The sequence below is a fragment of the Cajanus cajan genome, chromosome 5 (assembly GCF_000230855.2).
Source record: "Cajanus cajan strain Asha chromosome 5, NIPB_CcT2T_4, whole genome shotgun sequence".
NCBI lineage: Eukaryota > Viridiplantae > Streptophyta > Magnoliopsida > Fabales > Fabaceae > Cajanus > Cajanus cajan.
This window is the reverse complement of record NC_138521.1, coordinates 56,142,374-56,157,559: the sequence shown is the minus strand read 5'-3', so window position 1 is coordinate 56,157,559 and position 15,186 is coordinate 56,142,374. Positions and strand designations below refer to the sequence as shown.

The following is a 15,186-nucleotide window of genomic DNA, read 5'->3' as shown; positions in this document are numbered from 1 at the left end:
TATTTTCTTGTATGCGAAAAAAATATTACCTATATGTCTTTGTTTCCATTAAGATGTAATCAAAGACATCATGCATCTAATCTCTTACTCTATTCTATTCGCTTCTTTTTAATGGTCAGCTTTTTAATAAAATTGTTTTTATTTAACTGTTTTAAGACAACATTAATTATATTTTTTTAATTATATTTCTATATTCTACTTAATTTTTTATTAACTTACAAATTATATGTATTAAAAAGTAAAAATGAAGGAGCAGAATAGAAAATTCAATTTTATTTTATATAGAAAGCAAGAGAAATTGTGCTTTTTAATTTGCGTAAAAGAAACAACTTAAACCACTATTAAAAAGGAACATGATTAGTATAAATTTTGATGACAACAATTGATATTTAGTTATGACAGGATAAAATATAATACGAGAGGAAATCAATAGATTAGCAAAAGATGATATTTAATTATGTTTTATGTGTGTTACACACTCATATAACAGATAATATAGAATTATTATGATTTGTTTAGTAATGAAGATTGGAAGTCTAAGGTTTTAACTTTGTTATCATTATGTTAAATTATATTTTTTTTCTTTTATTTTTATTAATTTATAATTTGTTTTTTTTATTTTAAATTAATCTCTTTAATTTTAAAAATATAAAATTTTAGTTCTTTATCAAATTAATATTTATTAATTATTAAATTTTAACATTTATTCGTCGATAAATAATCGTAGTATGATATTTGGTGATAAAAAAATATGTAAATAAAATTTATAAAAAAACAAATATTAATTACTTGTTAAAATATATACAAACAAATATTATTTTTGTATATTTTTAATTTTTAATTATATATGTCACGTCTTTAAATATCACACATCACTTAAGTAATAATAGATCGTTAAATAATAATAAAATTTAAAAATTAATAAATATTAAATTAATGGTAGAACCAAAATTCATATTTTAAAAATAAAAGGATAAAATAGAGAAATTAAAATTGCGGATTAACAAAAAAGAGAGACTAAAAATTTAATTTTACCTTATAGTTATCGTAACATGATAGATAAAAAAAACATATAACAAACAATACAACATTTTTATAATATAAATAATATCATATATATTTTTTTATTAATGATATAAATTTCAATCAAATAAAAAATCTTACATCAAAATTACATACAATTTTTTTAAAAAAATTATTGCTTAACTTTACAACTTTTTTTCAAAAATATTTATAGTTTTAATCATATCATACAAAAAAATATTTAAGTTGTTACTTTTCTTAAAATTAAAAAAATTATAATTATTATTCAAATATTTTATAAATTATTTGTATGATAATTATTTATTTTAATGTTTTAATTGATAATGTTCTTTAAATTTACATGTCAAAATTATTATAATCTATATTACATATAATGAGAATATTCCTTTCTAGTGTACATTTAAAAAAATCCTAATAATTACCTCTTTAATCACTTTTTCTGTTCGCCCTTAGGGAACATTTAATTGCCTCTTCAATTTGTGGTGACAGTAGAGTTTAATTATATTGAATTATTTTAATTAAATGTATATTATTTAATCTTTGTTTACACATTAATATGCTTTTAATCAGATATATTTATTAATATATATATATATATATATATATATATATATATATATATATATATATTCATGATATTGATGAGTTATTGTTGTTCTGATCCTTGTATTATGCATGTAAGTTTATAGTTTTGAGAATATATAGTGATTTAATTTACATCAGTTACTATAATTAAGTTTAATTTTTATTTATATTTATTAAAATTATTATGACAATTTCATTATTTGAATTGAGTTATAATCATTAAATTTAATTCATGATGACACTGTTAATGGACATAAATTACTGTACAGTTTTACAATTCACATGTATTATATGATATTTGAATTTGGATCGGTATTATATTAAAATATTATTTGGTTAATATATGTAAATTTTAGACATAGATAAACTATATTAAATTGTAGTGAATTTTAAACTTTACTATGTTGGTGGGTTCACCTTATGCAATTGATTGATTTATAATTGTGTTAATTAATTACTTTTATGGCAATGAAATTGACTAGAATTTCAATTTTTATAATTATTAAATTGGAGGTGAATTTCAATCAATGGTGATTTATTTTAATTATACATAAAATAATAAATATTAAATTATATGTTGTTGGTTTATGGATATATTAAAATTCACAAAGATTATCAAAGGTATCTATTAATTTAGTTGGTACATATTTTATTTTTAAATAATGTGTGTCTCAAATCTTGATGACTGTGAGAAATATAAAATTTAAAAATTATAGTAATTTTCTATTTTTGAGAACTTAAAAAAATTGTTTAGTGATGTATATAATTTTAATTAATTATTGATTAGCCATAATATCTTTAATTAAATGAAATTATATATTTTATTGCTTAAAATCACATGAAAAGTTAGACATAATATTGTGATTGATTATACTTAAACATAATAAGTTTTTATTTCACATAAATTATTGTTGTATTTATAATCAATTAGGATAAAATATCAAATTATATTTCTTAATTTACACATAGGAATTAAGAAAAGGAGCATAGTTTGATAATTTTATCATAAGGTTATGTGATGAATTAATATATAAATTACATGTTTGGGAGTAGCCATAGCATCCCAAACAATGTAAAAAAAAAAAGAGTTATTTCATAAGGAATAAATAATTAATTAACGTATTGAACTAAATGTTATGATAGAATATTTCTATACTATAGGCATGATCTATTTTTATTGTGATATTTATTGTCCATATATAAAGTTTGTAATTTTTGTGCATATTTTGCATCCTATACAAACATTATAAAAGTTAGTGGGAATCAAAATTTTTGAATAAGTGAAAGTGAATTCTTGACAAGTAAAATTTGAGGAAAAAAATAAGGAGCAATATATGATACTCTTGAATATCACTTTTAAACAAAATATTAGTTGGATGCTATGAAATTATATGATAAACATAATATTTCTAGTCTTAAAGTTGTCAATTATATTAATGACCAATTAAGAACTTTGAGTCAAGGCAAACAAATTGACATAAAGTAGATATTAAAAGAAAGTTAATCTATATTGAGTATATTGTTGCAAAATCAATGATCTAGTATAAGATTTCTAGTTACAATATTTTAGAATCATATACTTAAATGCTTGTATTAAAGTTTGTCTTTTTGATTTTATGTCTTTTTGCACATTAAGTTTGTCATTTAAAGTTATAATTCATTTGAATCATTATAATATGGACCTATTTCAGTTATTATAAAGTAATATGCATTGCAATACATAAAAGGAAATCTTTATCTTGAAACATAACAATCATGATTCATGTATGATAATTTCTATATAGTTTTGAGAAATTTTGAGCTTTAAGTTAAATGGTCATATTTAGTTATTAGTGATAGGGGTAATTTCTAAAGAGTATATGAGCAAAGTGAGATAATATTGAAAAAATATTATGTGACTTATATAATTTATGTTTGATTTAATTACCTTATTAATTTAATTAATTTATTGATTATAAGGAATTGTTACAGAATAATAATCAACTATTTTTTTTGGTAAAGAATGAAAACTAAAACAGCAAACAAACTCAAGACACCGAGTCTCGCCCTAATGGTAACAGGATAAAGTCTGGAGGACTCCTCCAAAATACATTGGAACCTATGTTCCGTACACCCCAATTAGCAAGCGTATGAGCTACTGAATTTATCTCTCGAGGGATATGACTGACGTAAACGACCCATTCCCTAGCTAGTATGCGCTTAATACGATGAATAACATCATAGTGCTTATGCAGGTAATCCCTATCCGTTGGCCGATCTTGAAACAACGTAACAGCGCCCAGGCAGTCACATTCACAACTCACCTTCCGAAACCCACCTTCCCAACAAAACGCTAGGCCATCCTCCAAGGCCAACAGCTCAGCACGTAACGCATCACCATATAAAACTCCACGCGAGAAACCCCCCCGCCACATACCAGCCTAATCTCGAATTGCTCCACCCATCCCCATAGCAGAAGTCTCACTCAACCAACTCCCGTCCGTGTTTAGTTTGACCCACAGATGCTCCGGAGGACTCCATATGGCATGCTCCGCCCATAAGCGCCGCTTAGCATTATACACACTGGTCTCCACCGTAGATAGTGTCACCTTCCGACGGACCACCGAAATCGTCCAAAGGTCGTCGTTAAACAACATATTATTCCTAAACCGCCAAACCCACCACAAGGTAATGGATAGCTTAATAGCCTCTTTATGTAAAATAATCCCCTTCAACCACTGAAAACAATCCATTATAGAGAAAAACCACCCCACACTGATCCCGCCAGACATCAGCACCTCTCGCAAATATGGACAGTCTCGAAGGGCATGTAAAATGGTTTCGTGAGGGCAAGAGCAACGCGAGCATGCCCCAGATTCGGCCAACCTCCTATCAGCCCGAACCTGATTCGTTGGAAGTGCTGAGTGAAGGCATTGCCACAGAAAGAACTTAACCTTCTCAGGGATCCTTAACTTTCAGGTCTTCTTCCAAACTTCATCCCCCTCTGTTGACAACACTGTGGTCAGAAAATGATACCCAGAAGCCGCGGTATAGCAACCCGAGCTATCGCCCCTCCAAGCAAAGTGATCCAGCCCCAAAGAGGAATTGACGACACTCAACCGTTGGATCGAAAGTATCAGCTCCGCCGGGAGAACAGTATACAAGGCAGTGAAGTTCCAGTTTCCACTAACCCAGCAGTCCGCGACCGTTTTATTGGTGTCCGCAATATGAACGAATGGCACTCTCCCGCACCAAAGTCCAGTACCTGACCAGTCCGTGTACCAAAGGGATGAGGCCCCGACCCCAGCTGAGGCTCGAATCCCTCACGAAGAGAAGGAAGGGCCTTAATAAACTTGACCAGGTTGGAGAAGCACCCCTCCTGTTCTGAACACACAGGATAGAGTTCCCATGTAGGTAACGATCACTGAGGAGTTGAACCCAAGGCTTCTGTGGAGCGGTAAGCATATCCCAAACTAACTTCCCAAGGAGTGATACATTCACCTTTCGTGCCTCCCTAACCCCAAGGCCGCCGAACTCTTGGGGTTGAGTAACAACATCCCAACTCACTAGAGACCAAAATCGAGTGTTGTCAGATTTCGCCCAGAGCATACGACGACAAGCCTGATCGATTCTATTGCACACTGCTTGAGGAAGTCACAATGTTTGCATGCTATAAACTGGAATAGAGGAGATGATAGACTTCACCAGGCACAACTTACCTGCCTTATTAAGAAGTTTGGACTTCCAAGCCGCAAGTCGACTCTGGATCTTATCCAGCACATCATAAAAATTTGCACACCTCGGCTGACCATGCGTCATGAGAACCCCCAAATACTTCCCGATCCGAGTCGTGTGACCAATCCCAAGCAGTCTCTCCAACATATCTATCCTTCGCAGTGATACCCTTCTAGAGCTCACAAACTTAGACTTAGTCAAGTTGACTCTCAAGCCTGATGAGCACGAAAACTCCTCCAAGGTTGACGCCACCAAATGAGCTTGGTCATCTAAAGCTTGACAAAACAGTAAGATATCATCAGCAAAGAATAGATGTGATAGCGATAACCCCCCAGGGGAAAGCTGAATCGGTTTCCAAAGACCCTCCTGGAGCAACTCAGAGATCCTAAGGGCTAGACGCTCTATGCAGAAAACAAACAGATAGGGAGATAAAGGGTCTCCCTGCCGAAGGCCACGAGACAGAACAAAGGACGGTAAAGTGCTGCCATTCCATAGAAGTGAGATGGACGAATTCTTCAACCCCCACATGATAAGTTGAATTGTGATTCTTGGAAACCCAAACTGCACCAGCGTAGACTCCAAAAAATCCCACCTGACCCTGTCATACGCCTTTTCAAGGTCAATTTTTAAGGCCAAGGAGCCCACACCTGAGCCTTCCTTCCGTACGAAGTGGAAGGCCTCTCGAGCAATAATACTAAGGACCAATGACGTCCGGTAAGAAAGGTCTAAGACAAGCCACAAGCACTTTAGAAATAACCTTTTAGGCAACATTACATAAGCTAATAGGACGAAATTCTTTGAGACTAACCGGATGGTCCACCTTCGGAATTAACACCATTTGTGTCTCCAAGAGTGATATGTCCGAGTACCCCAACCGAAAGGCATCCTTCACTGTGCGCCATAATTCATCACCCACAATAGGCCAATACTGCTTGAAGAAAAACGGTTGAAACCCATCCGGCCCTGGTGCCTTGAACGACTTCATGCTCATCACCGCCCGGCGAACCTCCTCCTTCGTGACTGGGGCAGTTAAGGCAGATAGGGCCTCCCCACCCAGGCCAGGTGGAACCCCCGCATGCATGTCTAGATGCCCTTGAGCGTTGTTAATCGAGAACAACTCCTTAAAGAACCTGACTGCCTCCATTTTCATTACCATAGGATCCGTGTGCCAAGACCCATCAGGCAGCAACAACCCCTGTATTTTGTTCCTCCGTCTTTGCGCAAGAGTTTGAGCGTGGAAGAAGGACGTATTACGGTCCCCAAACCTCACCCACTTCTCTCTAGATTTCTGAAACCATAGGTACTCCTCCTGAAGGCAAGTTTCGTCCAACTCCGCTTGTATAGTCTTTTCTAAGCGCGACAGCCTCTCTGATTCCCCTATCTCGAGTTGTAGTTGAACCCCTTTGAGACGTCGTTGCAGAGTCTTCTTTCTAGTAATGATATTCCCAAACACTTCCTTATTAAACTTGATGGCATCTACCTGAACGACTTGTAACCCATTAGCAAGGGTCGGCGTGTTACGGCACCACGCCTCCTTAACAATTCGCTCAAAATCCTTATGGGTGGCCCATGCAGCTTGGAACCGAAATGGTCGATCTTGAGACTTATCTCTTGATCCTTCACGCCGCAATAATAGAGGGCAATGGTCAGAATAGACCATGCACAGATTCTCAACATACACTTCCGGAAACATTGCTTGCCACGCAACATTACACACCGCACGATCTAACCGCTTTGCCAACACAACCCCACATTGATTTCAGTACCACGTAAAGCGGAGACCCTTAGCCCCCATGTCAAGAAGATTACACTCATTCAACACCTCCAGAAACTGTGATGCCCGTGTCATCGAGAAGCGACCACCCCTACACTCCGTTGACAACAGGATTTCGTTAAAGTCACCAAGCACTAACCATGGCAGTGTAATCCGTCCCCCCAACTCCCGAAGATGAGCCCAAACCCGCTGTCTGAGATCCACCCGAGGATTAGCATAAACGGCAGTACACACCCAGTTCTTGCTTCCTTCCGCAACCGTAAACGAGATGGCCTGAGAGTGAAAGGCAAATTCGGATATAATAGCAGCGCAAGACATTGCCATCAAAGTCCAAATACCCCCGGAATGCCCCGTAGCCTCAATACTATAACACAATTTGTAGTCCAACTTTTTCTAAAAAGATTCCACCGAAGAAAATTGGCAATGGGTTTCGAAAACAATAAAAATAGACAGATGGTGGAGCCTTACTAACTCTGAAACCCTCCTTTTACCTTTGGCATTAACAACCCCTCTAATGTTCCAACTCAAAATGTTGAAGTTTGTAGTCATTAAAATAGCAAGACCCGACAGATACTCAAACTCACATGGCCTCCCCTTCCAGTGGCTGATCAAATAACATAACATCCTCCGTCCCTGGTAGCTCTAGTCCACTGACCTCGGAATCGTGAGTTACGTTGGACGTGCCACCTGTTAGAAGCACGCTGGTTGCCATACCCCTTTCCAAGTCCCCCGTCATTCCCTCGTGCATGAATCGTGGGTCCCCGAGAAACGAACTAGGTTGCGAGCTTTGGGCTTTATGAGAGTTCAATTCCAATACATTCTTCTCGCCAACTAGAATGGTACGTGGACGTGCACCAATTTCCTCTCGCCTGCTGCGTTTTTTACTATCCGTAGTGGAGCCCGTGATATTCTCGTGCGCATTCCTCACTTGGGCCCCATCCATAATTATTTGTCTAGCTGCATGGTCCTGTTCACGTGGAGGCACCCTCACCGCACATGAGTTTTTAAAATCCGCATGTGACTCATCCTCAAGTTGTACACCCCTCGTAGAGTAACTCGGAATATCATGATTCTGCTCCTTAATTTCCGCATTCCCATTATGAGGGAAAGATCGACCCTTGCCCAACGATGTCATAATTTGCATATTTTATTGGTTTTTAATGGAAGAACTAATGGAGGACTATTATGATAATAAAGTAGAGGATCTATAGTCTTGTCTATAAAAAGGCCTGTGGTGTTTCATTATTTAGTGGACTTAAGGAAGGACAAGGACTAAAATAGTTCTCTTTATTTCTCTAAATAACTAAATACTATTCATATTTAGTAGTTTCATAGTAATGATTACAACATGTGAGTTGTTGATTAAAATGCATCCACTTAAACCATGTTAAGACATCCCTTTTCATATAAAAATTTTATCATAGGTAAATGAAGACCCATCAAAATTCGATAATAGGAAAAAGATTGGTCAGCTTGGAGTACTCAACCCAAAAGTTACATGTCTTCAAAAGGTAAAAGTTGCAAATGGGTGGATTGGGGTTGAATTTATTAGGTTGTGGTTTTGGTTAAAAGATGAGGGAGGTGGGGGTGGTGGGAAAGACGAGTTGTGCGAGTTTGGGTGAGTAAGCTAGTAAACTAACCTTTAAAGAGTAACATGGAAAATTAGAGGTACATAAATTGGGAGGTGGTACTAGACTTAAGGGTGGTAATGATAAAGAAATGAGTAAGAGGCAATTTTGAGGTTTTCGAGGGAGTTCACAATATAGTTGTAACAAACATTCATAGTCATTTACAAGATTTTTTGGCCATAGTCTTTGTTTTTGTGACGTATCAATCTTTTCAGCCATAGAATGAAGGACCTCATCAATTTCCCAAGTGTTTTTGGGTGGCATGAGAATAAAACAAAAGCACTAATTGATAGGTATGAACTTAAGCACTAATTGATATGTATAAACTTAAGCTACCACTAAAAAATTATCAAACTATAACCAAGAAAAGATAAAACAAAGAGGCTACAATATGACTATCAAATAATTATTTTCATGAATTATCATGGATGACTCCAAGCCTATGAATAAGAACAATAGGGTAACCATAAAAAAAGTTTCCTATAGGCAAATATAAAATTTGAAGTGGATAAAATAACACAAGAAAAAGAGCTGAATTGTATTTTTAAAATTTGTTTTCATTATGTTTAGAAATTATTGATTTAAAATGTTCTAAGTTTAGAATATAAAATAATTTTCTCAATAAATCAACATAAAGTTCACAATGCTTTTACAAAAGTTGGTTTTAGTCATTTGTTTCACATTGCTTTAAAGCATAGTTTTGTAATTAGGCTTAATAAGAAAACTTATATTCAAATAGATTTAAAGTAAAAAAAAAACAAAGAAAATGGTAAGAAGATAAACTTAACAAATATATATTGGTTCACTATAAATTCAAGGCTACATCTAATTTTCACTAACCCAATGAGACTTTTAATAAACCAAACTCTAACTAACTCAGTTGGTTAGACAACAACCTCATAGGTTGTACAACAACTCGTAGCACACAACCTTTTCCAAAGTATCCAAAACTAATGTCCTCTCGACGCATGCAATAACACTTCAACCACAACACCTCATAGGTCTTAGTCGAGACTCAAAAAATACAAGTTTGTCTACAATGATTTGTATAGACCAACAAATCCATCTCTTACAAAGGTATCCCTTTAGTAAAAGTAAATATCACTTATCTCATTTTTACAATACATGCTCAAGTTGAATAATCCCTAAATGGGTCTCTCTTTTTACAAAAGGGATGAAGTAAAAAGTAAGTTTCCTCAACCATGAGGTTAAGTGCAAGATTCATTGTTTTATCATGCATCAATGGGTGTAAAGATCTTTAACATTTCACTTTTATAAGTTAAAAAGTATTTGTTGCAGTATGAGACATGACACAAGTGAAAAGGTAACTTTTTTTCAAAAGTTATTGTCAATTAGTACTTTTGACAGCCTAACACTCGTTTTGAGGGGCCATTCTGATATGTATTTTAATGTCTTGTTCTAATGGCCTACTCCAAACTTATATATGTCATAAACAGACCTTGTTACAACAAAAGTGTTATGATCATTATGAGGTTGTTGTTTATTTGGTCAGTGATTTATCCTTGGTATAGAATTTGTCATGATATTTCATTTAGAAGTCTTCACAAAGATATGTATCATCATTTTTCATGCAATGGATAAGAAAAAGTCTTCAATTGATGCACAGATAATGATATTACCAATCATTATGACATTCCTTTTATTGATGGTTGATTCTTACTCTAACAATACTTGATTCATCATTTTGATGTAATAGCTATGTTAACTTTATTATGATGTATCTTATTAACCTTGATTGTTTTCATAAGTGATCATTATTATTATTTTTATTTAAATAATCTTTATGAGATTTTTTTTTCTTCACACGAGAGGTTTCCATTATAAACTTGTGCTCTAATATGTTTATTATAAGATTATCTACTGAAACACTTAGTAGAATTATTAGTTAAATAACATTTCATAATTCTTATGACTTGCATATATAATCATTTGTTATAATTAAAACCAATGGAAGTTTGGATTCAACAACTTTAACATTATTAAAAATAAACTAATTCACTAAAAATAATAGTTTTCTATTCAATTGGACCTATGATTCTTTCCTTTAGGCTTAGTTTATGTTATTGCTATTAGGTTGTCGTTTAGGCTAATACTAACACAAACCAAATTATTTGAGTTTAAATATTAGTGTACTATCCGTACCGTCTTACCGAGCTCGAGCTCGGCATCACAGCGCAAGACGACCTCAGATACGCACTGGGCGACCTCGGCCAAGACGAGGTCCGCTATCCAATTAAGTCATAACTGATCTCGGGCCCAATACCCAGAAAAACCCTAATTCACACCCAGGTACGTGCATTATTTATACGAGACTCACACTCATACAAACCCTAACTTTAGCATCGGAGTCTCTTTTGCAGGTACCACCTCCATCTTGGAGCACCAGCGTACCCGTGAAGGAGGCTCACCGATCTTACCTGGCGGATCAGCTCTACGGTAGATTTCTGGTAAGAACATTTGGCGCCCATCGTGGGGCCGATCAAGACGGCTCTTATCGGCCACCCCATAGCAGACGAGCAACAAACGACGCTGATCACGCGACAAGCATGGGTGACGCAACATCATTGAGAAGACTGATAGAACAGGTCGAGCAGATGCGGCAACAACACGACGCCGATCTGCGAAACATGCGTGCCAAGCACGAAACTGACCTAGCGGCGCTACGCACCGCTAACAAAGCTAACCTAGCGGCGCTGCGCCGAGAATGAACGTATTCGCGCCCAGCTTCCTCGGTGCCCAGCTTCCTCGGCGCCCTTCTGATCAACCCCCTCCATCGAATAACCAACACGAGGAAGAGGGGCACTCAGTCTCTCAACCCCCAACCGCGCCTAGGGCACCCACTCCCCGACCTGTCACACATCGATCTCACGCACCGACGAACAGGTCAGCCCACGAGGTCAGCAATGCTCCTGCCCACGTCACGGGAAATCAAGCGACCTTCTGCCGTCATCCTTTTGTGGATGGCATCATGGAAACGCCTCTCCCTTTCGGATGGAAGCCTCTCCACATCGACCGTTACGATGACACGACAGACCTAGACGAGCACGTCGATATGTACATTACACAGGTAAACCTATACACTAATAAAGATGTTATTCTGTGTAGGGTTTTCCCAACCTCGCTCAAGGGGGCAGCGCTCAACTGGTACACTCAACTGCCGGTGGAGTCAATAGACAACTTCGACACTCTGGTAAGGCGATTCACGACGCAATATGCCACGAGTCGACCTCACCATGTCACATCAGCCGCCTTGGCCAGTCTCAGACAGGACAACGACGAATCACTAAGGGCGTTCATGGAACGCTTTGCCAATATCTCGGTTAAGATTCGAAAATTGAACCCCGAGGTCGCCCTACACGCCATGATCATGGCGCTCAAGCCTGGACCTTTCGTGGACAGCCTGTGTCTACGATCTCCTCTTGATATGGACGAACTCTGTGCCCGAGCTGCAGGGTACATTCAGATGGAAGAACACTCTACTTTTCGTGACCAGGTTCGCAACAAACCATAAGGAAAGCAAGACCAAGGTCAAGCCACAAACATTTAAAGTTGGCGACCTTGTTTGGTGGGGTGAGAGATGCAAGAACAGACCCCTCCAAAGGAAAATTTGGAACTTGGAATTCCACCCACCTCAAATTTTATTTCTCTTAACTTGTAAATTCAGGTGATGTACTCTTTTTCCTCCTCAGCCTTTCTTCCCACTAAAGGAAAGGGTTTTTGGCCAAAGAAGGTTTTAACGAGGCACACCTCAGAAATAAATCAATAAAGCAACTCCATTCCCATATATTTTCGGTATTGGCACATTAACCGTGACGACTTGCCAAGGTTGAGTCCGAACCTTGGGATTACATTTTCTTAACCAAGGTCGAGTTCGAACCTTGTTATGCCAAGGTCGAGTCCGAACCTTGAGACTACATTTTCTTAACCAAGGTCGAGTTCGAACCTTGTTAGGCCAAGGTCGAGTCTAAACCTTGAGACTACATTTTCTTAACCAAGGTCGAGTTCGAACCTTGTTATGCCAAGGTCGAGTCCGAACCTTGAGACTACATTTTCTTAACCAAGGTCGAGTTCGAACCTTGTTACGCCAAGGTCGAGTCCGAACCTTGAGACTACATTTTCTTAACCAAGGTCGAGTTCGAACCTTGTTATGCCAAGGTCGAGTCCGAACCTTGAGACTACATTTTCTTAACCAAGGTCGAGTTCGAACCTTGTTAGGCCAAGGTCGAGTCCGAACCTTGAGACTACATTTTCTTAACCAAGGTCGAGTTCGAACCTTGTTATGCTAAGGTCGAGTCCGAACCTTGAGACTACATTTTCTTAACCAAGGTCGAGTTCGAACCTTGTTATGCCAAGGTCGAGTCCGAACCTTGAGACTACATTTTCTTAACCAAGGTCGAGTTCGAACCTTGTTATGCCAAGGTCGAGTCTGAACCTTGAGACTACATTTTCTTAACCAAGGTCGAGTTCGAACCTTGTTATGTCGAGGTCGAGTCCAAACCTTGAGATCACATTTTCTTAACCAAGGTTGAGTTCGAACTTTGTTATGCCAAGGTCGAGTCCGAACCTTGAGACTACATTTCCTTAACCAAGGTCGAGTTCGAACCTTGTTATGCCAAGGTCGAGTCCGAACCTTGAGATCACATTTTCTTAACCAAGGTCAAGCTCGACCCTTAAAGATCACATCTACTTAACAAGGTCAAATTTGAACCTTCAAACAAAAAATTTGGGAGCTCCTCAAAAGCTCCTTCGCTCTTACATCACTCGGTGCTTGGGGGGCAAGTGTACTGGCCAGTCGAGTTGTCGACTTGTCCATCACCAATCGATTGACTCGGTCAAAGGTTTACCAGTCTGACCAAGTAGTAAACTCATTATTGTCGATTTCCTCAACTCGGCCACGAAACATGGACATCGAAATACCACATCAGCCAAAGAGGCCACGTCATCAAACAGCTAAAAATGCAATCTTGTCACCACGCTGCAATCACAAGGCAGGCGTACGCGAAAGGTCACAGCCCTTGACGAGCTCGGTCTCAACTCCTCGACCTACGGTCTTCGGAGCTCGGGGGGCTAGTGTACTATCCGTACCGTCTTACCGAGCTCGAGCTCGGCATCACAGCGCAAGACGACCTCGGATAAGCACTGGGCGACCTCGGCCAAGACGAGGTCCGCTATCCAATTAGGTCATAACTGATCTCGGGCCCAAGGCCCAGAAAAACCCTAATTCACACCCAGATACGTGCATTATTTATACGAGATTCACACTCATACAAACCCTAACTTTAGCATCGGAGTCTCTTTTGCAGGTATCACCCCCATCTTGGAGCACCGCGTATCCGTGAAGGAGGCTCACCGATCTTACCTGGCGGATCAGCTCTACGGCAGATTTTCGATAAGAACAATTAGTAATGTTGAATTATATATGCCTAAATTAGTCTTCAATCATGGTTAATTATATATTTTAGAATTAAAAACAAATAAATGTTGATAAATTTAATGCAAACACAAGAGAAACAACTTTAAACACTATTATTAATATTATCATTAAAAAAATCATACAAAAAGTGAAATAAACAAGAGTGTTGAAATTTATTTATTAATATTTTTTTAAGAAAATAATTATTTCAACTTTTACATAGTTGTTATAATTTATTCACTAGTCCATTTACTTTATCCATGAGAAAAACAATTAAACATTTATTTTCATAATATATTCAAACACTGCAAAGATTTTTTTTTATTTTTATACTTTCGGTTAATGAAAAGATAATATAAAAATTTAATGTACAAATTAACTTTGCTTAACAATAATTAATTCATTATAATAATTTTATATAATAATAATAAGAAGTAGTTATTATAAAAAAATTAATATAAATTAAGTATAAGTAGTATATGTATTCTAAATTTTGAGATTGCTAATCAATTAGACATTTTAGAATAATTAAATTCAAATTTCACATAACTAAAAATAAAATAATTAAATATATATATATATATATATATATATATATATATAATATTAAAATTATTTCTCTTTAACTCGAATTCAAAATATTGAAGATCAACTGCATCACAATTAGACTATTAAACTAACAAATGTTGGTAGAGGATACGTCATATATGATAATTTTGTTAAATTTTTTAATATATACTTCTAAAGTTTTTTTTTTCTTTTTTAAGTTTTCATGAAATTTCGAACACCATGGACCACTACAAATATATTTTCTACTGTAATAGACTTTTCCTATAGGGGGACTAGCTCCTTTTGTTAGACCAACTTCACTGATAGAATGATTTTTATTTAATTGATAGTGTAAAATTATTTTATTATATTAATTAATACATAACTTTTATTTTAAATCCATAAAATAATTATAATTTATTTATGGAGTAATATTAGGGAAAAAATGGTGAGAACCC

General features: G+C 36.2%; 1 protein-coding gene across 1 annotated transcript; it reads right to left on the bottom strand.

Annotated features, from left to right (window-relative positions):
• Positions 1 to 4,049: 4,049 nt before the first annotated feature.
• Positions 4,050 to 7,036, bottom strand: LOC145958095 (uncharacterized). The gene is made up of 5 exons (XM_083074565.1): positions 6,152 to 7,036; positions 5,328 to 6,087; positions 4,962 to 5,249; positions 4,602 to 4,873; positions 4,050 to 4,511 (listed from the first exon to the last, which is right to left on the bottom strand). Exons 1-5 carry the CDS (start codon positions 7,034 to 7,036, stop codon positions 4,050 to 4,052), a joined length of 2,667 nt encoding a protein of 888 aa, XP_082930691.1.
• Positions 7,037 to 15,186: the final 8,150 nt, after the last annotated feature.

Coding starts and splice junctions, on each gene's coding strand:
- LOC145958095 (XM_083074565.1), bottom strand. CDS start 7,036: ATGTTTCCGGAAGTGTATGTTGAGAATCTGTGCATGGTCTATTCTGAC. Junction 5,250..5,327: donor CAAACTTCTTAATAAGGCAG/GTAAGTTGTGCC, acceptor TTCCTCAAGCAG/TGTGCAATAGAATCGATCAG. Junction 4,512..4,601: donor TGTCAACAGAGGGGGATGAA/GTTTGGAAGAAG, acceptor CCAACGAATCAG/GTTCGGGCTGATAGGAGGTT.